This window comes from Pelecanus crispus, chromosome 14 (assembly GCF_030463565.1).
Source record: "Pelecanus crispus isolate bPelCri1 chromosome 14, bPelCri1.pri, whole genome shotgun sequence".
Classification (NCBI taxonomy): Eukaryota; Metazoa; Chordata; class Aves; order Pelecaniformes; family Pelecanidae; genus Pelecanus; species Pelecanus crispus.
The window spans coordinates 6813354-6840343 of record NC_134656.1 but is presented as its reverse complement, the minus strand read 5'-3'; the positions used below and the strand labels follow the sequence as shown (position 1 = coordinate 6840343).

General features: G+C 44.2%; 1 protein-coding gene across 1 annotated transcript in view; it reads right to left on the bottom strand.

The window, feature by feature from the left end:
- The window catches only part of BMP7 (bone morphogenetic protein 7), a 45232-nt gene that overhangs the window by 3520 nt on the left and 14722 nt on the right, over nt 1-26990 (bottom strand). Inside the window, exons 2-4 of the mRNA XM_075721151.1 lie at nt 16804-16996; nt 5741-5889; nt 666-863 (exon numbers count right to left, since the gene is read on the bottom strand). Of these exons, the coding sequence (XP_075577266.1) occupies nt 666-863; nt 5741-5889; nt 16804-16996 (540 nt within the window). The remainder of the gene's footprint in view (nt 1-665; nt 864-5740; nt 5890-16803; nt 16997-26990) is intronic.

Genomic DNA, 26990 nt, shown 5'->3' with positions numbered 1-26990 from the left:
AGAAATAGAGCTGGAATTTGCCACTGCCCTCAGCGGAGCTCGCCCTGCACTGCGGTTCCTGCTGGGAAGGGCACCAAGGGCCCGTTATTCCAAGGTATCTCATAATTAAGCCATGTTTCTATTTCAAATGCCTGGCAGAGTTTTATTCCATATTAGGAAGCACAGCTCCCCCCAAAATAGCTGCGGTTATCCTGAGCACTGAGTGGGTTTCCCTCATCCATGCAAAACTTTTGGAACTGCTAAACTTTTTGGGGGCTAAACTTAAAATCACAAACTCTGAAAACCTACAGCATTTTGATTCGGATCCACTGAAATATATCATCGTTTTGATCACTTACTCATTGGTTTAATGTCATTATCTTACCTTTCAAAGTGAGAATTTAATTCATGTGGGAGAAAAGATCTTCTGGTTAGATGGCTTTTTTTTTTAATAGTGGATTAAGAAATCCCTCAGTTTAACGTTGTTTCAAAAAAACATTATTTTTCTAATTTTTTTTGAATAATCCCTAATCCCAAGTAGTTTCAAACCAGAAAGAGAGCACTATTGGTAAACCGAAGAGACAATGAACAGGCTGAGTATGGGAGAAACTGTTCCCACCCAGTGTCAAGACCAGCACAGCATTATCCCACACCCAGAAAGACAGACCCGGCAACCCACAATGTACCTGCAATATTTGACACCCGGAAAGCTTCCTGGTTCTTTGGCGTTTTTGATCGATTCTGGCTCCTTTGCTTCCCTCCCGTGGAGCGAATACTGCGGAGATGGACCTCGGTGGCTTTGAAGAAGGCTACCGTGAACGGCTGCTTGTTCTGCGGGCCGTGCCTTCCGATGAGACCCACCAGTTTGGGATTGATGCTTTGCCCTTAAGAACAGAATGGACTGATAAGAGGGCCTGCAGTAACTTTTCATTTTCAGCAGACATAGTAAGGGTAACAAGGAGGAGAGCTGCTGTCTGGCTGGTAAGGGTGATGCCTAGGCATGCCTGTATGCGTTGATCCACCAACGGCCTGGACTTAAGCGGCAAAGCTGCTTCTGACAAGAGCAGCTCAGCACAGCTAACTTCATTTTATATCTGAATGTAAAAGTTACATAAAATAGTCCTACGTATAATTATTTTACCCTAAATCCGCTTAGCATTAACTTTTCCTGCATTCTTTAGAGGGGTTTCTTTAAGTTCACCAACCTATAATTTGAAGAGATCCTATAAAAGGAACCATAAAACTCAGCCCATAGGAACACTAAATTCCCACTGGAAGGTTATTAACTTAAAATAAAAATGCCTTGTATGAAATGTTGACAGAGTTCCAGATATACTGTAGCTGAGAGAAACAAATAGTTCAGCTGTTTAGGGACATTTTGCTTATTGCTTTATCTCAGCACTACTGTATGCGATAACTTTGTTCTAAAACAGCTGATTACTGTTCATGTTTCCTTCATCCCAGGCTTTAAAAATAATTTTATTTTTGGTAAAAGATGATTAGGTAATTTCTCTGTAGAATGAAATCAATTATTTACAAAAGATGCGAGGAGCGGGTGGCAGCAGGACATCTAACATTCTCCCTGTTGCATCCAAACGATGTCTGGGCACTGTTGTGAAATGCAGGGGCGATATCCAGATTTATTCTGTTCCGAGCTACTTGAGTACTGCTGCTAAGTCAAAGTTACGTTAATGGCTTTTGTGATCCTTTTGCTAAGGACAGAGCTGGGCCTTGTCAGCCGCAAAGCAAATATGCCAGAGGACAGCTGATGCTTTCCCAGAGAAGCCCTGCAAGGCAGCCTGGCCGGGGAGAGCAGGCGAGGGGCTCAACAGTCCACCGACAAATTTCCCTGTCTTACCAGTTTCTGACCACTGTGTGAAAAGCTGGTAACCTGAAGTATTTCTAGGTAATATTCTATAACTGCTGTTTTTAAGATGAGTAAAGTAAATGCCAGGGCTTATAAATTATTGCCTCTATGGAACGGTTTCCATCTTTGCCCTTGCACGTGGCCAAAAGATCGGTAAAGGTGACAGACCCAGAAAAGGGGGCTGTGGTCAAAGCTTGAGGCCAAGAAACGGACCGGCCTTGGCTGGAGTCCATTCCCTATTTTTCTAAAAGTGTGCAGCCCAGCGAGCAAGTCCCAAGCTGCAATGCATGGGATGTGTGGAGAGGACTGGCTCTCGAGGTGTTTTAATGGGAGCCGGGCAGCTTGGCAGCAGGACGGCTGCCTGGTGTGGCCAGGTCCCACGGCACGGTCTGCAGAGGAGTGGGGCCAGGCCTCGCAGGCTAGGCAAAGCAAAACTCATCTCAGGGCACCAGGAAAGCTAGGGTGAAAACAGCAAATGCAAAAACTCATGTACGTAGATTTATATGTGAACACACATCAACAATTTCTTCACCTTCTGCTTAAGCTCCTTTCCAGAAACTTGTCCAAACAGTTTTCATTTTAAACATTTGAGGCTGAGCCCACAAAGTGCTTAAGCAAGTAGCTAATGCTAAATATATAAGTAGTTCCACTTGTGCTCAGGCTTTGCCAGATCGAAGCCTTATTTCCTGAAAACAAGCTCAGCTGCAGGAGTTAGAGCTCACTGAATACTGCTCCTACGGCTTTTCCTGCCCCTTCAAAGAAGCCTTTCTGCTTCCCAAAGCTGTTTAAACTAGCAAATACATCTACGACTGTGGTTTGTCCAGTGTAAATTATTTTACTTTTACCGTATCTCTAGAGAGTAGGTCAGCGGCATGCAGGGAGGGGACCCAGCTTCACACCAATACGTTTAATGGATTTGCATTAGTGCAGCAATAAGTAGCATTTGACCAATGAATTCCTCATGTAACACCAACATGTCATGTTCAAGACCATTATGGTGGCAATGTTTCCTTAGGGGGGAAAAAAGGCATGTAATGCTCTGTATGTGAAGTAGCATATTTCTTTTTAATAAAGATGGAAAAAATCCATTTCTGTTGTTCCTATACATCCAGAAAGTAAGGTTAAACACAAGGACACACGTGTAGTCGCCCTTAGACAATGATAAACTTCTCCCAAAAGAAGTAAAGCTGTGCTCTTGAACCAGAGAGCATGACTTTATCTGCTTTTATGAAGCTGATTTTTTTAATCCTGTCAAAAATGGGATCTTAAATAATAAACTAAGTAAACCGAAGTGGGCAGCTGCTGTTCCCTCGTGCTGCTGCTGAGCAAGGTGCATTGGGTGCTGGGCTGAGAGCTCGCTGAAGGCTACCGAGTCACTCCAACATTTCTTTTGCTTGCTGCTTGAGCTCATCCCCATTTTCTGAGAGTAAACAAATACCCTTTGATTCCACTCTAGTTATACATTTGATAGACTTATTCAGCAAGATTATAAAGAAATACAAAGATCAGTTAAATTAATTTCTTTTGTATAATTTCATCTGGACAGTGCTTGCGATGTCAGATTTTTTTTTTACATAGACTGTATTGGCTTCATGGTTAGACATCTCTATATGTAATGACAGATACAAAGAAAAGAGGTTGGGGGTTTTTTTTCCTCCCTCTCTAATTCACTTAAAGCTTTGGGGGTTGCCCAAGCATATAGTGTTGCATCAAAATCCCGCTGTGTTTGCAGCATATGATTTTCATATGAAGTCCAGGTGTAAAAGCAGCTTTCTTGTTAGCGTACACAGTTGGTATAAATCCAAAATGAAACCTGGGGAGCAAGGAAGGACATGTCCTTGCCATTCAAAATAGAAAATAAAATTCACATGTATGGTGGAGAAATGTGAGTGCGAATGTGTGCTGCCATGGGACTTGGTTACAGAAGACATGCAGACAATCAGCTCCTGTATCTCTGTATTTACTTTTTAAACACTGCAGTTGTTTTTTCTAGCTTTAATGACAGGCTGATTAAAGTATTTTGTTAATCTATTTTGGGAAAGCAGCAAGTCACTTTGTGTATGATTTCAACCCTTTACAAACTCAGGTAGCTTTTTCAGGAGCGTAAAAAGAAACCAGATTCCTAATTTTCATTGAGTTGAGTAACAGATGAGAATGCACTTATCACTGAACCTGGGAATTTCTGCCTTTGAAAGCTCTGTGATAGATCTGGCTGTATGCTTTAACTGTCCGCTCCTGATTGCTCCGGTAGAGCAGACAGAGTTACTGTAAGTCTGTGCAAAGTTACAGGATTTCCTTGGATGTAGGATCCTGAAAAGTCTCCATTGAAATCTGTAACATGTAAATCAGCTGCCTTCCTTCTTAATGCTGAAAAAAGGGATCGACTTTGCTGTAAAATTCCTAGGTGAGGATGGAGAAGGACAGAGCGATAAGAAGACATTATCAGTAGAAGGGTGAGAGTATGATACTGTAGTATCCACAGCATTTAGAGGTATTAAGCCTACTTCCAGCTATTGCTTTTCTGTGGACTCTGGGCTGGTCTTGATGGTTTTCCTATAGGTGAACCACAACTGAACGAATGTGCCATGATTGTGGACACAACTTCTGTACTTCCAAGTATTTCCTTTAGGAGGCAAACTGGAAACTAAAACCAAAGACAAGTGTTTGAAAATGGGTTAAGCTTGTCTTGGCTGTTAATTTGCCTTACTGTTTTAGCTTTAAGAGTTAAAATTAACTTGTAAATCAGGTTGCATTTGAATCTTTAAGCAAAGATGGCAAAAGTCATCTGTCATTGGGGTGGGGACTAGTAACTTCCACAGTGAAGCTCCTGCTTTGTATCTGTGTTTGGGTTTCTGCATACACTGATCACTCAGGGCAGGTTAAAACAAACCCTGTGCACCTCTCTGTGTGCAGGTCTCGTATGAGTAAAATCACCCTTTCATGTAAATGACTCTCTGTAGGTTGCCTGTTTCAAAACTGCTTTGTACAGTCTTTATGCAAAATACTACTTACTGGAAACATTCAGTGTTGCATAAAATAGCAAGTGATATCATAGATGCATATCTGGAGAATGAAAGTATGTCCTTAGATAACTACAGTCGGAATATTTATAATAGTCTTGAGCTGGGTTTTGCTTAACCTCTCCTGTGGGGCAGCCAGGCAGTTCCAGACGGTCCCAGGTCCTGGGAACCCCCCCAGAAGATCCAGGATACTTTGGTTTCCTTGCACAAGTCTCCAAGTGAACATCAGGAATCTTAACTTTAAGACAAAGCAGCATGACGTTTTAGTTAAGACCTGGTTAGGAAAATTCCCCACCTGGTTCTAAACACATCCTTTCTCGAGCTATTTCAGAGCCAGGTCTTCCCACCTGTTGCCAAACCTCATTGGTTTGTACCATAAGCACGCTGCAGACCCTGGAGTCCAGACCAGGCAGGACTTTACTTTCTACTGCCACAAAGGAAGATAAAATGGTTCCTAGCTGTTTTCTGGATTTGAAAGGACTTTTGTGCTAGTAAACGCCAGCCTTCTACATCGCTCAGTTGCGTCTTTTTGCACACAGCAAAGTTTCTTCCTCTCTCCTTGACTGGATTGCACTACGTGCAAATCAGCCAGCAGCGTATACATACCTTGACAGGGATGTGTACATAGGCAATACTGAAATGACTGCAGGCAGGTTACCAATCTGTTAAAGCATCTGGGTACATCCTCAACCTGAAATATGTCTATGGATTACTTTTCTGTTATTATTGTTTGCATCTTAGGAAAATTCAGGAAAAACACGCTTAAGAAATCCTATTTAAAGGGAAGAGCACTGAATGCTTAAGGCTTCCCCTGGCCGGGGATCGTGTACCTGAAAGGGAGACTCACTGATTGACGTTGGTGTCTGACACTCACCATCGATGCCTTCCACGGAGAGCTGCAGGCCAAGATTGTGCTGGGGATTCACCACCCAGTGATTACTGGTTGCAGTAATGTCAAACACCAGCCACCCTTCTTCTGCAGCCCAGATTGTTCGAGAGTCGAGCAGGAACAGATCCGAATCCCTGAAAAAAAGAAGCGTAATTCCCAGCTACTGGCATTTCAGCAATAGGCAGATTATGCCAGAGCTGGGCTGGCGTGCTTTCCCGTCTAATCACCTTCAGATGAAGTGCTTTTCTTCTCTTTAAAAAGGGAGGATGGGTTGAAGCAGAGTTGAGGTGGTTTTGAGTTACTTTGCTGCTACAGTTAACCTTAGAGCTGCTGATGCAACTTCAGAAAAAATACTTGCCAGGCACAGATTTGCAAAATTATTGTTTGCATATGCAAACTTGGTAATTGGGCAGACAATGCTGCTCATTATCCTTTCCACACATAATTTCCTGACTTTTATGCATAATTGTAGCATTGGTGCAAGCCAGCTGGAACACTGGTGTGCATATATTAACATATGTAATGGTTTTTTAAATTTGTTCATCTGAGGTTACAGATAATGGATTGAGGCAATAACCCTCTGCACAGTCACAGCTCTGCATTACTTTGGGTGGCAATTTTCTTTCAATTCATTGCTTGAATTTTTTAAAGGCCACTGCTGGGTTATTCTGGTTGAAGAACTAATACGAGAAAAATGAGAAAGGTCAGAAATAGAAAGGATTTCATGCATTTGAAAAGGGTGAAATCATTCTGGATTTACAAAACATTTCCTGGCAAATTTCTGTAAAATGAAAATTTGAGAAAACACAGGTTCTGTAAAGGAAGGAATCTTCTCTTATCAGAAACTGAGAGAGATAAAACTTGGATGAAAAAATTGGATAGTGCAGTTCCTTTATAAAAAATTACTTTACAAGAAGAACAAAGAAACACGGTGGAAGTGTCTAGACAAGTCCCGTAAGAGCTGCTTTTGTACTTACAGTGCACAAATGTGATAACTTGTTTAAGTGTAATTATATCCTTTTGAATGAAGAAATATCCTTGGAAAATCCTTTAATCATGTCCTCAAAGCTTAAAGAAGGTCTTATTAATTTTGTCACTATTGATTTGTCAGTGCAAATAAATATATGTAATTTAGTTTACACAGTGCCTCTTGTTTGCACGAAATATCAGGTGATCAAAAATGAATCTGAGACGTGCTGTTCGGCGTAGAGGCTTTTGTCTTGGAGCTTTTAGTGATTCTTTTCCCTGTGAGATACCAAGAAATTAGAGGCTTTTGTCCCACACAGCTGACTCAAAACAGAAATGGAGTTTTATCGCAATGTTTTTACTATCTACTTTCCTTTCAACCTTTGTGGGCCAGGGTGTATAAGAGATGATGGCTTTCCTCTGTGAGCTAATGGTTGTCACCACCTCTGGCTCCATGCTGGCTTACATGAAATTAAACTTCTGAAATTAGTTCCCACAGAGCACGTGAGCGCATTGCCCAGCGTGCACAAAAGGAGGATTCTGTCGTTTCCTCACCAATGTGTGATGCTGTTAACCTTTGGATACGACACGGCTGAGTATGTAGATACAGCTAATGCTGCCGAGGGTGCAATTAGTGCTGCATGTGGCAGCCTGAGGGAAAGCAGTGGCTTTGTGTCAGCTCAATTCAGAGAGAGGAGGCAAGGTCTGATGCTTGCAAGAGATGTTTTGCAGGCGTGGGATTGTAACAATTGCAATTCCTCCCTTCGCCCAGCACATCCCTGCCATGGAGGAAGGCATAGGAGAGGGAGTTTTGCTTTCTTTTAAACGAAGTTTTGGTTTGTGGAAGCAGCCCTACATCAGAATTGAACTTCCTGCAACGCTTTCTTGCTAATGCATGGGGGTCCTATGGGGGAGTATTTTGGTGATGTTTGGGCAGTCAAAGCGGGTGGCTCAGGAAGGGGCCGTGGTGCAGCAATGGAGAGCCTCAACCCAGGTGTTGGGAGCTGCTCTCTGAAGCTCAGTCAGCTTTGCTGGGTGCACCTAGGACAGCTAAAGATGAACACTACGGATAATCCCCTCCCTCCACATACACGTTAGTTACAGGAACGTAAGATGCTTGAACTCTAACCAGGGCACAAATTTCCTGGGGTTTCATCCCCACCCAGAAGCAATGGCCCTGTTCCCGCTGTGCATGACGCAGCCGCATGGACACCTCCCACCCTTCCCTGTTTACAACACGCCAAACAAAACGCATCCCAGAGGAGCCGGGAACGAGGGAGTAGTACGGATTGGCCCGTTCCAATGGCTGAGTCCAAGTTTCCAGAAGTAAAGGGTTTTTATATTCACATACTGCATCATTTAAGCATGGCCCCTGACTGGAACTCATGATTCACACAAGGTTTAGTTAATAGGGACTTGGCTTGCTTGGTTTTTCTCCCTTGTACTTTGCAGGTTGAAGATAATAGCAATAATGATAACTTTTTTGTTTTTAGCTACTGCTCAACTTCAGTATTACTCAGAAAAACCAGCCTTTAAGCTTCCCATGCTGACATGATGCAATCGGGGTAACCAGACAACATGAGGCATCAAGTACCAGGGTGAGTCAGTCTGGGAAATTGTATAATGCGTTTGTTTTCCTGTAGTTACAGCAATGTGCAAACAATAGGCCTGGAGGGGAAGCCCGAAGTGAAAGAGATCAAAGGGACCCACTAAAGGGAAATGTCCTTCCCACACACACTTGGAACATTTGGACCCAAAAAGGCCCCATGTCAGATGCTCTCTGGAGAAGTTCAAGCACTCCTGGATTAGCACTTTCCACTCTGGCCCACCAGCAGTGGCCAGGGATGGGATGCAAAAGCTGACTGGTGTTGCAAGCAGAGGCTCCTGAGATTGTGTCACCTGTTCCAATGGAAAGAACCCTCTTGTTCTTTTAAAAAGAACAACCTCCCTTTAGGTGAAATGCCCCGCTCTCCAAAGACTTTGGCAAACAGCGTTAAATCACTGGCTAATAGACAGCAAGCCCTTTAGACATCATTGCTGGCCAAGACATAATAAATGTGGCAAAGAAAGGTTATTCTGCTTAGACTTAAACAAAATTTGCTTTGAGGGCTCCTGTCTAATGAGTTGTCATATGAAACAGTGCAAGTTAAGTCTAACTAATGTGGCTGGTTTGGGTTTTAGGTTTGAGATAAAGATCTAAGCACAAAGGGAAAAGGCTTCTAGTGCACATCTCACCCTCTGGTACCTTGCCTACCAAGCATACGCGTATTTAGAACATTCTTGAGTAATGTGAATAATGGCTCTGCGACCCGGAGGCAGAAAAGCACTGTGGCTCCTTGGCCCTGCGTTCAATCCCTTCATTTGAGAACTTCAGAGCATGTGAGAAAGCATACTGAACCTCTTACCAGGCCAAGAGATAGGAAGAGGCACGTGATCCTCATTTTACAGAAAATTAAACTGGGACATGGAAATGTTAATGTCTAGATTAGAGTTACATAAATGATGAAGTCTGGATCCAGACCACAAGTATGTTTTGTTGAGACCACATCAAAATGGCTCAGTGTTCAAAGTACTTACATCAGCGGGAGTGTCAAAGCTTTTAGCAATGATAAAACTCAGGGCTTTCAGCTCAGTTTTCTCAAGCATTGGGCTGTTGATGGAGCTTAAGATGAGGACAGGAGGTTGGCACTTGTCTACTGATCACTTTGGTAGTGTCTGGCACTGGATGCCAGAAAAGAGAGGCATCTCCCATTAGCACTCCCAAAAATTTGTCTACAGGTCATATAACTGCTGTGTGGTCTATGAAAATTCCTTAGTGAACTTGGTGTTTTCTGGACTCAAAGGTGAGTAAGAAGTATTCCAAAGTGAGGGTGGCTGAGGAGGATGCATGTGAGATCGTGTCTGGAAAGCGGCTGGCGTTGATGGAGGTGGAAGGGCTGAAGCTGCCAAAGGGCTGTGTGTGACCAGGGATGTGGAGGGCGGGTGGCATGAGTGGGGTAAGAAAGGGAATCACAGGGGATTAGTGGAAGAGAAAAGGACTGGAAGACATGAGGTTTGTGGGGGTGAGTGGAGAAATAAGGGGAGACAAAATACAGAAAAGGCAAGTAAGAGTATCCTGAAAGGAAACAGTGAGGAAGAGAATTGCCACATTGCAACGCAGTGATTCTAAGATAAGAAAAAGGATTAACAACCAAGAAGCTTCTTGAAAATAGTATGTATGGGCTCTTTGCCTTTTGCTGGGGTATTTTTCAGCCTCTAGGATGCACTTTGGTTTGTAGCCATAAACAGTAGAAATGTATCTAAAAATCCCCGAAGTGCAGCAACTCTCCTAATCACCTGCCTTGATGAGCTGGGGCATGAGAAAGAACATAGACTAAGAGAGACTCACTGAAAATATGCAAGTTGGCAATTCTGCAATAGCAAGGGAGAACAGGAGATGAAACTCTGCATTTATAAGCTAATAACACTATAAGGTCTATACTGCTCTAGGGTAGGCCTTTTGCCAAAGAGCACCTGCTTTTGCGTCTGTTTTCTTCACTCACTTTCCCCATCCACCTTGTCAGCTCTGTTATATCAAGCTTCTGGTTGACAAGTGGTAGTAAACACCAATGAGCGCTTCCAAATGGGATAAAAATAAATGGGAAGAAGACAGGCAGTGGAAGAGACGGTGACTCTCAGGAAGTTTCTTTACATTGCAAGCCAAGCTGACTTCTGTGACGTGCTGGCACTGTGGGTTGTGGGCATGCTTGGAGCCCTGGCTCACCTGGCCGTGCCCTGGCGCAGCCAGCCCAGGGCCACCGCCAGCAGGTCCTGCAGTCCTCTGCCTGCGTTCAAGTAATCTGCCGGCCCAAAGAGCACACCGAGGCTGCCCGGCAGCTTCACCACTCTAATCCCTACCTGCTAGTTTGAGAAATTACAGATCTAGCAGTGTTTTAAACAATAACCATGCTGTGACATCTTGCAACAGGCTTCGAATCGCTTTATAAATATGGGTCAACCCTCCCGCTTCCGTTTTAAAGTGGGAAACACTTGAGGCACAGATATGTTCAACGTCTTATTGACTTGGCATGCAGACCACAGCCACTGAGCCAGGAGCATAATTCTGTCCTCTTGACTGGTTTTCTAACCCTAGAGGGGCTGTTTGGGTTGCAGGCATGGTGCAAGACAGCAAGTTTACTAACAGGCAGCCCAAGGACAGAGCTGGCATGGGGGAATAGGGGCCATTCATGTCCAGGTTTGAGCAGGTGGAGGGAGGAGAAAGCAGAAAGGGCACCCTGGGAGGGCGAGAGGAGATCTGGGGTTAGAAGACATCTGCTTGTATTAAAAAACTGCAGTATCCAGATTCCAGTTTGCTTGGTGTCATTGCTTAAAGTCAGCTGCAGCTGTCCAAAGACAAGCTTAGGAAAATATTTTTCAGACTTTCCTACTTTGAGAGGGCCCCAGAATCTCCCTGGGCCTCTCCCTGGCACGTTTGCAACACCCTCTGTACACAGACCTGATGCAGCCCTCCTCCCACACCTTCCCTTCCCCGCGCGCCTGGGATCCCCTGCTTATCCTTCCCTCTCCCTCCCCGCTGATAAAAACCCTCCCGGTGCCCCCGGGGAGGAGCCACCAGCCAAACACAGCCTGGGGTCTCCTCCACGTGAAGGGACGGCCCCAGCAGGAATACTGTTTGCGGGAGGCAGTTTCCAGGGACTGGTCTGAAAACTGGCTGTACTGGTAGTGAAACAGATCTGTGTAAATTTGCTTGAATCTTGGGAGAAATTACATTAACTTTAAAATTTCAGCAGATTCTTCATTGTTTTGTGTGTTTCTAGTAGTCGTGTTCCCTTTCCTATGTAGTGTTTGAGAAGGGTAAGATCTGGGTTTCAAAGACTGATTAAAAGTGGCAATGGGAGTTTGTTACAGAGAGATGCAACATGTTTCCTAAATATGAAGCCTCTTGTAAAAGCAGTGCTGAGAGAAATGAGGTTATATACATATCTCTGACACTTTACATACAGCTGTTTCTATTCAGCATTGAATCACTGTTCATTAGTGCATCGCTTAGCTGAGCGAGAGCCCACTGGGGTATGCAAAATGCCTCCTGCAGCTACTCAAGTGCCTGTGAAGAGTTGTGCCTTGCTGAGTGAGTTCAAGATTTGTCAGAGGTTTTGCAGGCTGCAGTGGCTTTTAGGAATGGTCTGAAAGAGATAAGTAGATGCAGCTCTGTTCTTGGAGAGCTACAGGGTTTCCATGCTAAAGTTCCCTTGCTACTTGCTAAGAGATGAGTACAGTTATCAACTGACTTGCAGATAAGTCACCAAAAAAAAAAAAAAAAAAAAAAAAAAAATAAAAATCAAAGCTATCGTCAGTACCTTTCTAGATGCTGCTAGTACTTGCAGATACCGTCATGGTGCTGGGGCACAACGTTAAAACAAACTGTACCCTTCTTTGCTGCACCATCCCTAGAACAATCACACTGGTACTTAAAAAAAGCTCCAAAAAGGCGGCACATCTGCTTCACGGGTTGGGTGGGCCTAAGCCTTTCTTAGTTACTAGAATTACAAGTTTCAACCCACAACATGGAAACAGACTCCAATGAACAGGAGAAAGGGGTCTGGAGAGGGGCTCAGATTTGATCTGGGTGCAGAAGTGGTGTAGTTTGAAGCCCAAACTAAAGCGTTCCAGCTGCAAGTCAAACCCAGGAATGCATCGTGCAAGGTCTTATTTTTCTGTAGGGCTAGTAACATGAGCATTCAAATCATTCACTGCCTTTGAAGCCTGTGAAATCCATAATGGCCACAAAGTGAACATGTAGCAACTACATTTCAATTACCAAAGGCTGGTCAAGTACCTGGCTTTATTCTCTCCAGTAACAAAACTCCCTTCGACTTCAAAGGGGTTGGGATTTACTCCACAGTGCGAGTGCTGGGTCCAATGAAATTGGAGATGTAACTCTGGGACGAGGTATTTTAGATTCTGAAGGTGCAGACAGATGGGCAGGATCAAGCTCTGGTGTTGAGGGGAGTTGCAAAGTCTGCATTTTTTCTGCAGCTTCAGGTTAATAAATTGAGGATGATGCCCTGACTGACAGTCTGCCCCAGAACTGCATGGGCACTTTTTGAAAATACACAAGTTCCTATCAGTTGCAATAGGAGTTGGGTATCCAACCTGCTTGGCTGCTGTTAGAAATCCCACTACATACCTGTGTGTCTCTTCAGCACTTACGTCCCTTTGAAGTTCTTTCTTTAGCCATTGCTGACAACAGTGGAGAGTCTGAGGGTAATGGATATTTCTTTTGCAAAGTAGTTCACAAACTGTTTCATGATTCCACTGTAGAAGTATCGAAGATCATTTTTCTCAGGCTTATATCCATAAGCTTTATTTTGACATGTTTCCTGGGTAGATGCCCGAGATAAATGACCTTCAACACCTTGCAGCAAGCCTTGTGCCCTGTGATGTGCGCTCCCTAGCACAGGAATCTGCTTTGCTTTCCTGCAGCAGCCAGGAGGGAGGAGATGGAGGCTCGAGCAGGACCCGGCTCCCTGATGGCAACCTTTAGTTCCCACTAGCAGGGTTTGTGACCACAAACAGGGACTTGACGTCCTGCTGCTCAGCACCCTTCTCAAGCCAGTCGCTGGCTTTATAAAACTCTTTCCCAGGCTTTTGGGCGAGTGAACCGTGAAGACCAAACAGAAGTTGGACATGAGTCACTGGACTTTGTTATGCACACAAAAGCTTTGAGACATGTTATATTAGTCAAAACATCAACTGTTTTCACAGTGTTTATGATATTAAGAACATTTTTGTTCATGAATGTACTTGTTTGCTTAAAGTGAATAGCTGATGCTTTGTGCCTAACGAATACTGTACGTGCCTTTTTATAAAGGAGATGTTGCCAGTTTGAAAAGCAATGAATTCATAGATTTGGAAAGGTCAGAAAGAATATTTGATATTTTAGTCTGGTTTCCTATAAACACCTGTAATAATATGTTCAGTTTGACAGAGCTATAATTTCTGTTAGTCAGAGTCCAGAGTGGCATCCCATCTACTACACAGGATGGAGCTGGGCTCTCATTTTTACTGCCCAGGTTGTTAGGCGTCTGTCTGCCCGTGAGTGAGCAGGAGGATGGAGGAGACCTTCCACACTGTGTTCAAATGTTGGTACTATTGAGGGGCAGGATTTCAGAAATAGTCAGCTGTGGGTGCAGCTGTTTGTCTGGAAAGACCTATGCCTGTATTTTTCACCGACAATAAATTGCAGACAAGAGATGTTGCTGGTTAGATACCTGCCAACCTGTCTGAACTCGTAAAGCAAGTCATTAATTGTTGAACTGCTCATACTTATGGTTTATTTGAACTGAGGGCACACCATCACACCCTCCAAACTGGGGGCTCATCTGAGGTTTAACTGCAAATCAAGCCTTCAGTATATCTAATGGTCTCTTCACCCTCAAAGGAAAAAATCTTCAGTCAGCCTCAGCTTGGGCTTTTCAGCTGCATCCCGTGCTGGTTTTGTGGCCCTAGAAGCTGTCCCAATCTCTGCTGCGTGTTGCTGTGTTCCGAAGGAGAGGCGATGCTGTAGCTACCTCTGGGGAGCCTGGCACTGAGCTCCTGTGCCTTGGTGCACTTAAACAGGGTGCAAGGTGCACGTTGCAGAGGGGGTACAGGCCGGGAGAATGCCTGCTGTTTCAGATCCCGAAAGGCAATTCCAGCAATCTCCTGGGAGATCCCGCTGCTCTTGTAACATCATAAGAGCACAGGGAGAGGGAAACCCATTTGGTTTTTTGTTGGCCATTGTACCTGCCGTGCTCTAGGGGGAGGAATCTATAAAGCCAAATGCGAGGAAAGGTTTTCTTGCCTGCGTGGGGGGAAGGGTTTGGCTTTGTTTTGCTCTTGTTGCTAACAACGTCAGATGGGTCTGACTTTCCAGCCTGCTCAGGATGAGACAAACAGCCAAGGAAGCATCAAAGTGAATGGGTGTTTTTTGATCAACATTGGAGAGAGTTTGTTTTCTTTCTCCACTTGCCCAATGACACACCGACTTGGATGACTGGTCTGTGACAGAGCCGGTTGGAAAATGTCAGTGGAAAAATGCAGAAAAAGAACAAATATTTTTACAAATGTTAGGGACAATATTTTTACCTTTGGTCAATCCAAACTAACAGGAATATTTTTTCAGGACAAACTGTTCAAAACTCACCATTGCCTGTGCCAAAATGTATGCAAAGGCTGAATGTGCGTGAACACTCATTAAAAAAAGTGTTCCTGTGGTGAATATGACGCTGTAAAATTGCATCTAATCTCATAGCTGGAAGATCTGTATAATTAGCAAGATTCCTCACCTCTTCCAGCCAGTGGTTCACGTATATGCCTGCCCTTTGCATTCATTTTTTGCTTTAGGAATAAGAATTTGTGAAGGAGACAGTTTGCAGAAACACTTGACGCTCCCAGTGGGTACCTTGCAGCCCTCTCTGAACCTAGCTTTAACAAACCTATGGATGTATCATCTTAAAATTAAGGTAAGAAATGTCATCCTAACTCTGTCGGTAAGTTTCCTAGGGGGCACCTATCTTGCTAATCAGGATCTGAAGGAGAACTTCCCTGGCATCTGATGAGGAAGGACATTTGCTCCAAGAACAGGTTTCTGGCAATTCCCTAATGCCCTGACACACTGGTGAGGCCAACGCACATCTTATTTCTGCTTTTCCCAAGAGTGAAAAGTCATCCCTGCAGGCTTGTACCTGTATAACCTACTCAAGAAATACAGCAAAGGCAGGCTTCTATCTCTGGAAGGGCCTAAGATGGAACAAACTTAAATGCTTGTGGTAAGCAGCATCTAATGGGTCCTACGCACATTTGTGGCTTGTTGCCCTCTCCTTTAAGAAAGCCTGGTTAAAATGTATAGTTTGAATTATCATTGTTTCATAAAAATAGATTAATGTTAGCATAGTTTCCAAACCCTGCAAATAATTGTGTCATTAGAAATGCCAAGAGAACCATGAGTTTTGACCCATAGAATTGGAATTTCAGTTGTGGAAGAAAACACATATGTATTTAAATACTTTTACCATACAGCAAAGCTGGTAGAAATTCTCACCATTCAAAAAAGTTGATAAGGTTTCCTGTCATATTTTAATGGATCAAAAAATGCAAAACATTTTTTTCTGCATTTTTACTAGCTCTAATAAAAATATAAAGCTCCCTTTTTAAATCCCTAGTGTTTCTCTTTTCATAAACCTAAATTAGGGCTGTAGTATTATTACCCCATATTTAGTAGTCCTAGAGGATAACTTCTGACAAGCATGTGACTGTAAATACTTTTCATGTAAATAAATGCAATCTCACTTTTGGTAGGATTGTATGTAAAAGAAATATGTGCAAATGAAACTAAGTGCCTTTGATAAATGGTTTGGGATTGCTGATTAATTGGAACTAAAAACAGATGAGAAAATTGAACATATGTTCTTATTCAAGTTCCCTGGAGGATTTGTCAGGGAGCTTGGCATACATTAATAATTGCTTGGACTGGATTTAATAGTTCATCTTGTAGTTTTGCACACACAAAACAATCAGTCAATATAAAAAGCATGGTGTCATCTGTCTTTGTTAATTAGGGATCTTGAACGCCTTCGGTAATAAAGGCTAGTAATTAAGCTATAATTAGAAAGAAAGCATTTGGATGTGGGTTTGCCACCTCAGGATCCATAAGCAGCAGGAGGAAGAGGGTAGGTCTTCCAGAAATCTTGAAATACTCTGAGTTTATGATCTTTTCCTGCACTAGCACACAGCCAGGCTTGTTTGCTCCTCAGCTCCTGGCTGCTCCCGGGGACAAGAGTGGCAGCGCCGGGATGCTCCTTGGGGCACGTGGAGGCTCACAGGGCACCTTCTCCCCCTGCCCTCGGCGGCTGACCAGACACGGCAGCTACGTGCCCGCTGCATTAGCGTTGACTGAGATTTCACTGTACCACCCTGATGCCTAAGCCCAGCTCTTCAGACATGTTTGATGGCACCAGCATTTCTAAAAATATTGGACATAACTTTTTGAAGGAACATACTGTGCTGGCGCTTTCATCGGGGTTTGCCTGTGGGTCACTCACCTTCCCGGGTGCTCCTGGAGTACTTGGTAGACACTAATCTGGAACGTTTCGTTATCGAAGCGTTCACGGATGTAATCCTTATATATCCTGAACTCGGCAGCCGTCACCGCTTCCCCCTCTGGGATTCTGGAGAGATCAAACCTGAACTCTCGGTAGTGGCAGCGCTGATGGTGAAACTCTCTGTCATGCTCCACTGAAACAGAAAAACAGCCCATTAGCCACCTGCTTTGTTCCCTTTCCCCTTGCCATCAAACAGGCTTGCGAGTTGCCACAACAGAAAAGGGCAAGAATATCTGATTGCAGCATCTCATGCTGTTGTTCGGTTCAAGCACATAGGAAATACATGACTATCTGGTCTATTATAAGCATATATGTGTTTATCAGACCCTCTTTGAAACAGTTTTACAGCTGGCTGGTACAGGGTGTGGGTGACCGTTGTGTTTTAATGATTTTTGGCAGCTTCGTGCTTGACAAGTGACTCTGGACTTTTGCCACTGATAGCGACCAAGCTGCTGTGGGAAGGAGCTGAAAGAAACAGATGGAGCTTTTCAGGAGTGCTGGTTCTTGGCCTGACTCTGCTTCTGAAAATTACACACACACACACACATGCATACCCACACACATATATACCCAAATTCCAGTCCTTGAGGCTTTTCATGCCAGTCACCCAAATTCAGTGCCAGCTGAATTCATCACAAACTCACAGCCCCACTCCAAAGGGTCAAAGCTTTCATTTTAAAGCATCTTTAGCGATCAGGACTGTGAAGCAAATGTTCAAAATGAGGACCTTCTTCCAACTCCCAACCCTGACTGTGAAAGAACAAGAAGTGTCAGAGTCCTCCCAAGACAGCGTTAGGATGGTGTTATCCAACCGAGCGACAGGTCTGCCTGTCTGCTGACGGTCTCGTGTAACACCACTTGTGGATATTGAAGCTGAGGGTCAGTGATGTGAGGAAATAGAGATTTCGAGACTGTCCTCCAGCAAGGGGGAGGAGAGGTGTCAGTGCCCCATCCCAGCATGTGAAGTGAAGCACCCTTCTTGGAACAAATTACAAGTTAAATAGCCGAGTCGGACAAAGGAAAACGGGGAAACAGAGGTATAAGGGATGAACTGACTTGCCAGAGGTCACACCGCACGACATTTGAAGAGCTGAGGTTTGAACCAGGGACTTCCCGTATGTCCCAGTCCCGTCGTCTGTCCACTTGACCTCCCTGCAGCTCGACTGCACAATTCAAGTAGTTAGCTCTGAGATTTTCTTGGCAAAGAATGTGTGTCTTGCTACAGGCCTGATTCTCTTCTGGCAGCAGTAAATCCATTGTGTAAATCCATTGACTTAAATGGAATTACTCCTGAAAAAGAGGAGTTTTGAGCCTGAGTCTGGAAAGTGCTATTTGAATTTACAGCGCTGCCTGGTACAAATGTGTATCAGCACTCGCGAGGGCCTCCCCTGTGGCGGGGACGGAGCGTGGGGAGCCTCCGGGAACCGGGCTGTGTCCAAGCGCTTACACAGAGCAGGTTCAGCGCTGCTTTGCTGGCCGAGATTCAGCAGCTGGCCACGGGCTCTTCCTCCTCTCGCACATTACTTCTGCAAGGAGTCCAGGGCTCACAGTTTGCCACTGTATGATTGCTGTTCAGGGACATACTTCAGAGCTCTTACTAATAGCTGGGATTCATCTTAGAGGAGCTTTTTAGGTATGAAATCCATAAACTTTCCAAGACAAAGGCGATGAAGTTCAGCAAATGGTTTTATAGGTTGAGCAGTCTTAGCATGCAGCGAATGAACAAAGTTATGGGTGCATCTCTAGCTATAACACCTCGTACGGCCTCAGGAAGGTCACTCAGTCTCTCATACCCTGAACTGGGGGGATATTGTGAATATTCACCAGTGTTTGTAAAACACTTGGCAGGCTAAAACTGCCCTATAAGCGCTAGCAGCACTATTAAATGTGCCTCAGTTCCTTTCCTCCAAAGTATTCTCAGTAGAATAAGATATAAAGAGTATGATTTCAGTCTCAAAGGAATTCGTCTGCACCTAAATTATAGAGGGGAGGAAAAAATATTTTAATATGGAATAGCTCCTTTAACCACAACTATAGAAGAATGAATATAATGTTGTGTGGTTTTAGTTATATGATGGATAACATCACCAGCAGGGTGTATTATAAAGAGGTCTAGCATGTCTGGATGTACCAGATATGTATTGGTCTGGGATGTACTGATATGATTTGCTTCCAAAGACATGGGAAGGCTGAATTTTCAAAGGAAGGTGGGTGCTCCTTTTCAGTGTACGTATGTGACGACAACTACCTCGGCCAACACTGGTCTTTAGCTGCACTTCATACACAAAGTCTGACAACAAACACATGAAGATGAAACTTTTACGGGTGCTGCTAGAGTTTGCAGTGATTCCCACTGCAGAGCCCTAGAAAAAATGTGTCATATTAGTATGAAAAATTAACGGCCAGGGTCATAAAATAAAGAGCCCCGAAGTTTGAACTTTCCCATGCTTTGCAGATGTTTGGATATAGGGTTTTGGCCTGAGCCATCTTTAGTGTTAAAGCAAACATTCCTGTGGCTATAGTCATTAAGATCATGAAAATATGTGGATATGTAACTGAAGAAAGAATCCCAAGAAACCCTTCAACTCAGTGTTTATTGTTTTTCCCCTTTTTCTTTGCACTCTGGACCTATCTGCTGACCCAGAAGTAACAAATCCTTTCAGAACTAATTTATGAGAAACACTGCCCCTGAATCAACATCTGTTATATGACTGCAGTAAATCTTATTACATAATTAAACACCAAAATCTATGTTAAAATAACGTGAAGGGTCTGACTTGAACTCATAAAAGCAAGGCTCTTCATTATGAAGACTGAAATCCTATCCTTAATTCATGCTGCTGTGCATTGGCATTTGTGAACATATGGTACAGTATATATGATCGTGCACTTTTTGTAGACCCCAGTAATACCTTAAGCACAACAGCACGAGGTAAGCGGGGGAGCGCTCAAGAAGTCTGAGTTTCCTGGATTTGATGGGTGTTAGTCAGACCTTTGACAATACTGCAACTGGGTCATTTCCAATTAATTACCTGAGGCGTTTGGGGGGGGGGGGGGGGGGGGCGGGCAGTGTTTAAAAAAAAAAAAGAGCGGAGGGGGGAAGAGTGGTATTTCAAGCATTCACCAAAACAGTCAAGAGAATTGCTACAGCTCTTTGAATACAACTGTAGTTCCTCCATTAGATCTATAAAACCCGTGATCCCTATTGACACAACGTACCATAATGAGAACCTTTTGGTCATTCTTAAAGGACTTAATTTCAACTGTTTGTCAGCCGTTACGTGTTAAATGCTCCCTTAAAAGTCATCAAGCAATATGAATATTTTCTGGGTATACTTAATAGCCCTTCTGCCCAAAGAACTTGAACTCATGTTTGTCCCAGGTTTATAGTTCTTACAAATCACTGCTACCCAAAGGCTTTCGGTGAATGGTTTAGCCAAGTTCCTAATTTCAAATATTGGAAATTCCAGCTCAGAAACTGTCACAATTCAAATGGCTTGGCAAGGCAGCTGCTTGGAGAGGAAGCCAAAGCTCTGGATGTGCAATCAAAGGTTGTAAAATATGAAAAGGAAGAACACCCTTGAAAAATAATTCTGCTATGAAACAGACTGTGTGCCTTAGCTGTGGGAAAACAGTGGATTTCCTCTCCTAAAGAAACAATCCAAAGTCACTCACAGGTGATGCATGTGTAAATGGGCACCTCTCCTCATTTCTAGAAGTGGTATCACATTTTGGAGGCACAACCACTGTAGACAAATTATGACCTAATTTAACACATGGCTCAAAATCTGCTCGTGCAAAATAACTCTTGGGCATGGCGAGTGTGGCAGTTAATCATAGCTATGGTAGATGGGGATCATCAGACACTCCCTTTGGCATAGTCCTTTGGGAAAGGAAAGGTTGAGATGATGGGACTTGGGAGCTGTAGGATGGAGGCAGACAACAGATTCATGAGAAAATAAGCAAGACACCAAAAAGTGTGCAGGACAATTAAGGTGATCCAACCAAAACAAGAACATATCTTAGGTTAGTGGTTATCAGTACATTTGCCACACCTCTGTTGCAAATATGCAAGTAAGCTCAGAATCTTTGAAAGTCTGGCCTTGGCTATCTGTCCACAATCTGAGTGCTGCACAGACTGCACTCGTCTATCTGATAGAGATAGGGCTCTGATCTTTCTGAAGCCTTTTGTCTCTCCAAACCGACTCTGTTGTGGCATTATGGTGATGCAAGAGGAGGCAGGACAGCATAGTTGCAACAACAGGGATGGTTAAAAGACAACAGGATGGATACATGTGCTCAGGTGTGAAGCAGGCAGGTATCAGATCCAAAAAATATGGGAAAGCTGGAGATAAAAATGTCAACAAATACTTGGTACTTGTTTTGACCTGTCCTAAAGTGTACTCTTCAGATACAAAACTTGAAAACATTAAGATGCAGGGATGAAAAAGTGTAGTTGTTGACATCTAGAACTCAGAGCAATACAATTGAAACCAGTACTAAAAAAGTAATGTTGGACAAAAAGCTTGTGATCCTGGTATAATACCCCAGGGTACCAAAAATTCTAAAGCAACGTCAGCATAAAGCTGGGAAACTTGAACTGATCCCATGTTTGGTCATTTTCACAGCAAAATAGTTGAGACTAGGAGTAAGAGCACCAGCTATTTTCAGCTTCTTTGTAAATCACTACTGGTAAGTGAAAAGCTGACCTGAGATGATTTTGTAAATGCTGGTTGGACCACTGGTTTTGTAATATGGATGGGTGGTGGGCGAGGCATGATACATGACAGCAAAGATTATGTTGAGACATAGCTTGCAGTAGTTATTATTTCTCTCTACACATACCAAAGAAACCATACCGCCTTAGCCTTAGTACTGAGAGCAGTAGCACAATGTCAATCACAGAACCAGTGAATCACAGCAATAATTTTCCAAGCATGACTGTGTTAAAAAATAATTATTACAGAAGCGTTAAAGAGCTAATCCAAACCCCAGGGAAGTAAATAGAAATATTTCCACTAATTTCAATGGATTTCATGAGAGGCCTTACTTTTGCCAATCTACCTATCTAAGTATTTTTACACTCTTGTTTTCTGGACATGTAAAAAAAAAAATCTCTTTTTCACAAGCAAAGTAAACACCAGATGAATAGATTCTGTGCTCAGGCTGCCAAACTGGAAAAGTTTCGGTAATTCCATACCTCCTCCTCCCTGGCACGTTTGGGTAATGCACTTGGAATACATTTTGAATATTTAAACAAGTAAAAACTTAAATTTTCCTGTTAACACTTTCACCTGATAATATGTTAATTGTTTTTATAAGGCACTTTAAGAGTAGTTGTCTCATTTATTGTAGTGCTTACAACAATTAGAGTGCTACTTGTTTCTCATTTACAATGAAAAAAAGCACCAAAAGGAATGTGCGCTAGGGTGTCTGTAACTTCTTTACTCCCAAAAAAGGCCAGAAGGGATTTGTGAAGGACTTTAATCTCAAATAGATTAAAGGTCCTGAATTCCTGAGACTGAAAGATAAGTCAAAGGAAAATAGATTCCAAAAGACAACACCCCCTCACCTCAGCCTCTCGGCCAGGCGGGAGACTCGACTGCAGAGCCATCAGCAGTTGCCTGCAAAACCCCTCAGAGATTTGGATGCCAAACAAAACCTGCCGCACTCTGGCATCGGGGTCTAACAGGTTTTTAGACTCTACCTGTGCCTGCTTGGCCCCAAGAACTGAAGAAGTCATGTAGGTGAGTTTAGTGGGTAGGAAAGTCTTTACCTCCGAGAGCTGCAGAAAAGGAGCGCTCTTCCTTCAGAGGTGGCTGAGGGCTGGCAGGCTTGTCCAGTGAGCCTGTGGATTTAGCCTTAGTGTTTTCATGAAAGGGCAAACTACACGTTGAGTTACGCTGTTTTCACCCAGCAGTGCAAAATCTTGTTTGCATTTTCCTAGAAAATTACCTTTAATTGCCTCCATCACCACCCCTAGAGATCCAAGCCAAAACTTCAGAAACTCTCTTGCATCATTTCATTGTAGAGCAGGAGATTCCTAAAAACTGGCCGCCCTGGGACCACCAGCTCCGCCTGGGGACCACGAGCATTTTAAGCCAATGTACGTTACCGCTCTCAAAGGCAAGGTCCACTCCTATCTACCGCTTCACCCTGCTGTCTGCCTTGGGAAATGGATTCAACTTGAAAATAATTTCCCCTTCCCCAGATGAATTTTCAGGTGGATCCCGTCCTCACCGGGCTCACCACGGTGCCCCAAGAGCAGCAGTGGCAGGGGGAGGACCCTTGGACTCTGGGCTTGCAGCAGTTGTGAAACTGCACTGTAAATTTTCAGGATACCAAATTTGAGACCTCTGGATGGGATTCTAATTAACAGGCATTAAATGTTCCCTCTCTAAATTGCATTTCTTTGTCTCTAAATTGGTGGATAAAACCATGTCACTTATGAAATATAGGCCTTTTCTGCTTATGTTAGTGAGCTTCAAGAAGGAGGAAACCAATTAGGGGAAGGATCAAGCAGTATCCGCAGCTGAAAGAGCCTACTGGGCTCAGCAGGATTCCCGATTGAGCAAGAAGCGCAAGGTCAGTCCTTACATTTTTCTGAGGAAAAAGGGGAGTATAATAAAGATTGCAAGAATGTCATGCCAGGCCACGGTCTGCTAAGGCACATGTTTCCCTCCTCATTGTGCTTGACAGCAAGAGTTACAGGGGCAGTGGTGGTAAATTTATAATGGCAAGAATTTGGGAATGCAAAGTTCTATGATTGGTTTTCATTTGCTTCATCCTCTCGGCTACAAGATCTACATGCTGACATTAGGCAGCTAAAGCAGCACTTAAAGAAATATTTGAAGAAATAGTTAAAGAATATAAATTGGGAGTCCTATAAATGGAGTAGAGCAAGTGTCCTGGGTCGTGTGATGGGATTTTTTTTTTTTTTTTTAAAGTGATAAAACCAGTATTTGGAGGGCTTTTTTTACATTGTACAGTTGCAGCTCTCCAACTCATCTAAAAGCTACTGCAGGTTTTTGGAGAAACCAAAGGAAAAAGAAATGCACCCTTGATTTTGGTCTGCAAGATAAGCTTACTAGGAAAATAGTCTGTGGGTTTTCTATAACTCATTAATGCATCCCATTGCCAGGGACTGCTGCCATCCTGCCACTTCTAAAAACACAGTCTGTCCTTCAGCCACAGGCCCAAGCCTCCCAGGTGTTCAGGGGGGTCTGGGCTCCTCTGCCAAACCTCTGTCCTGATGGTCTCGTCCCCGTCTGCCCTTTGCAGAAGGGGCTGCTCTAAGCCAAGGCAGTGCTCAGCAGAAGGGAACCTGCACCCAGACGCTCGCTGCTCATGTACCCATTTTACAGCTGGGTAAAGGGAGGTGAAGGTGATAAGCTGTTTCTGGCACGGTAAATTCAGCGTGTGGCAGGGCAAAGTCCTGCCCTGTCTATGGGTGGAAAGCAGGACTAATGCATTAATTTCAAATGAGATGAAAACCAGGCTCCATAAATCCTGATCCCCAGCCCCAGAGGTTAGAAACAGGGGGGTTCGAAATTCTTTAGTGCTCACTCTGCAAAGCGATCTGGGGTCAGCATTTTTGCTTCGAAAGGGGGGAAAAAAAAAAGCCCTCTGGAGTTAATATTCTTCCTTTAGCCATCACTTCATTTTTTCAGCTTTCAGCATGAAGGTGGTGTTGCCAGCAAGACCACCTAGCCACAAACCCAGCAGGGAGCTTCCAAAATTCTTCTAAACACTGACTCCTTGTTATAAATTGAAAAGTGGTAATAGCAACAGTGCATATCACATCTGTGCCAGGCTTCGGGCCTGGGAAGGAGCACTCTCCCTACTGCTGAACACAACTTGGAAAGATCCTTTCAGTCCACACATGTATCAGCATTAGCCATTTCTTTGTCAACAAATCCCTTAATACGTACCCTTTCTATCATGTACAGATGTCCAAAAAATAATGGAATACTGTACTACAAGATTAAACACTTTAATGTCAGCATATGTGTTGCATGACTGAACAATGGTATCATTGTGCGTGTACAAACAGCGGGTTGAGGGAAGATGGGTTTAATTATCTCCGAAGCAGCAGCAAGTTCTTCCTGACTAAATTGAACTTCAGCTAGCAAGGACTGCTCAGGGCAGAAACTGGTTATTTCTCTAACGAAACGCCTGGGCCCCTTCTGATGCTCTTCCAGTATTAGGGTTGCTGTCGCACCCGCCTCAGGCAGGGCTTCAGGGAGCGATGCGGAGCCACCTGTTTCCCTGGGAGCCGTGCTGCCAAGGGACGCGGTGGGAGGACGAGAGGATGCTGCGAGTCACCGCAGCCTCTCGCCCCATGTGTCACCCAGGAGACAAATTAAAGTTCCTTCAGGATGGTAGATGGCAAAAGGGAAACGCAGTCATCGGTAGGGAAAGGACAGAGAGAAGCGTGCGTGCTGCCTTCTGCACTTCGAGACGTTCCCCTGCCAGGGCTTCATCACAGGCACTTCAAGGCAATGCTGGATGGTAAAACTATTTCTCCTTAAAGACCATCCGTGAAATATCGGGGCAGGTTATGCACAGGTAATCCATTTTCTTTTCCGAGTGTGCCCTGATAGGTACCCGCTTACGCTGTGGTTTCTCTGCTGAAATCAGAGCCAGACTAGATGAAAGGTATTGTGAAAAATTTACACGTGGGACTGCTCTGCGAACACGAAACTCTCCTAATAGTAAACAGACTGACCGCGGTGCGAATCCTGACGCTGAGTTCGCAGTGTCTGTATGTGTATCTGGGGAAAGCAAAGTTAAATAAGCAGGGAAGAGTTGTGTTTCTTCAGAATACCTTATTCACAGCCTTAGCACGCGAAACACGGCAGCACATAGTGCTGCAGTCCATCTGCAGCTGCTGTAACGCATTTAGGATTGCTGCGGGATTTGGGGTGTGTGAGGGAATGGAGAAATGGGGGAGTGACAAGGGAAAGAAATAAATGGGAGTGAAGTTGCTCCTTTAGGCAGACTCCCTCTGTTTCTGCCTTCATCTTCCAAGAACCCAATATAAGAAAATCTCCTGCAGGGCCTCCCTCATCAGCCTCTCAAATCTTGTTTCTCCTTGCCCCTTCACTGGGAAGGGGGAATCGAGGACAGTGCTGACCTGGGGATTTGCCCCGGCAGCCTTGCCTTTCCCAGCACCTTGGGGGTGCAATTTTTCCAGAGAGACAAGCTGGGGACTGTGGTGATGCTGCAAAACATGGCTCCTCCTATGTCCTCTCAACTGGCCAGCGTTGTGGCTATCGGAAAGTATCGCAAGCTCTTGTGCGGTCGCCAGGAGCGGGTTAACCGAGGCTGGTATTTACCCTTGACAGCCTGCGCCGACAGATTGGGACTGTTGGTTCTCCCTGTGTTTCTGAAAGTTGGGGATGCACCTGGGTGGCAGCTTGGAGCTGGGGCCTCCTGCAGCTCCCAAAGCTCTTCTCTACACCTTCCTCTAGAAAAGTCCCTGTAGTCAAACTGAGCAGTGAGCAAAATGACAGGCAGAAGCTCATCATTACTGCTGCTTTTTTTTCTTTGTCTGCACTGTAATGCATAGCATGGAATAATGCAGCCTAAGAGCTGCTGTCTGATACATCCTCTAACTGTAAATCCTCTGGATGCAGCTGTGGGAGGTATGTGAAGGCACAGGAATACATTTTTCTTTTCCCTCTTTGACCAGAGATGACTGCTGCATTACACTGCGCTCTCTCTCTTTCTGTAATTTAGGGGACAGCGAGGCTGCTTTTCTGGTGCTGTGAAATCAGAGTTGTATCTGGTGAGGCTAACTTCACAGGGAAGCTGTGCCAGCGTTAGGTGTGAACTCCAAGTCACACATTTTGCCAGTGCATCCAAGGGTCAAGGAGATAGTGGCAGCCTGGGGAGGAGGGGGAGGAATCACAGATGAGGGTCGGGATGGTGGAGACCAAGGCGGCAGCCACAGCACAGAGAAGGGTAGTACTGGTCTAGAGGAGAAAGCAGGGTGATGGGTGTCTCAAGGGGGAGGAGGTTGCAGAGCACAGAGAGGGAGAAAACTCAATGACAATACGGTTCATTGAGAAAAATAATCCCCCAGTCCAACCAGCAGACAAATGGGGCTCCAGGTGATTCCTGCA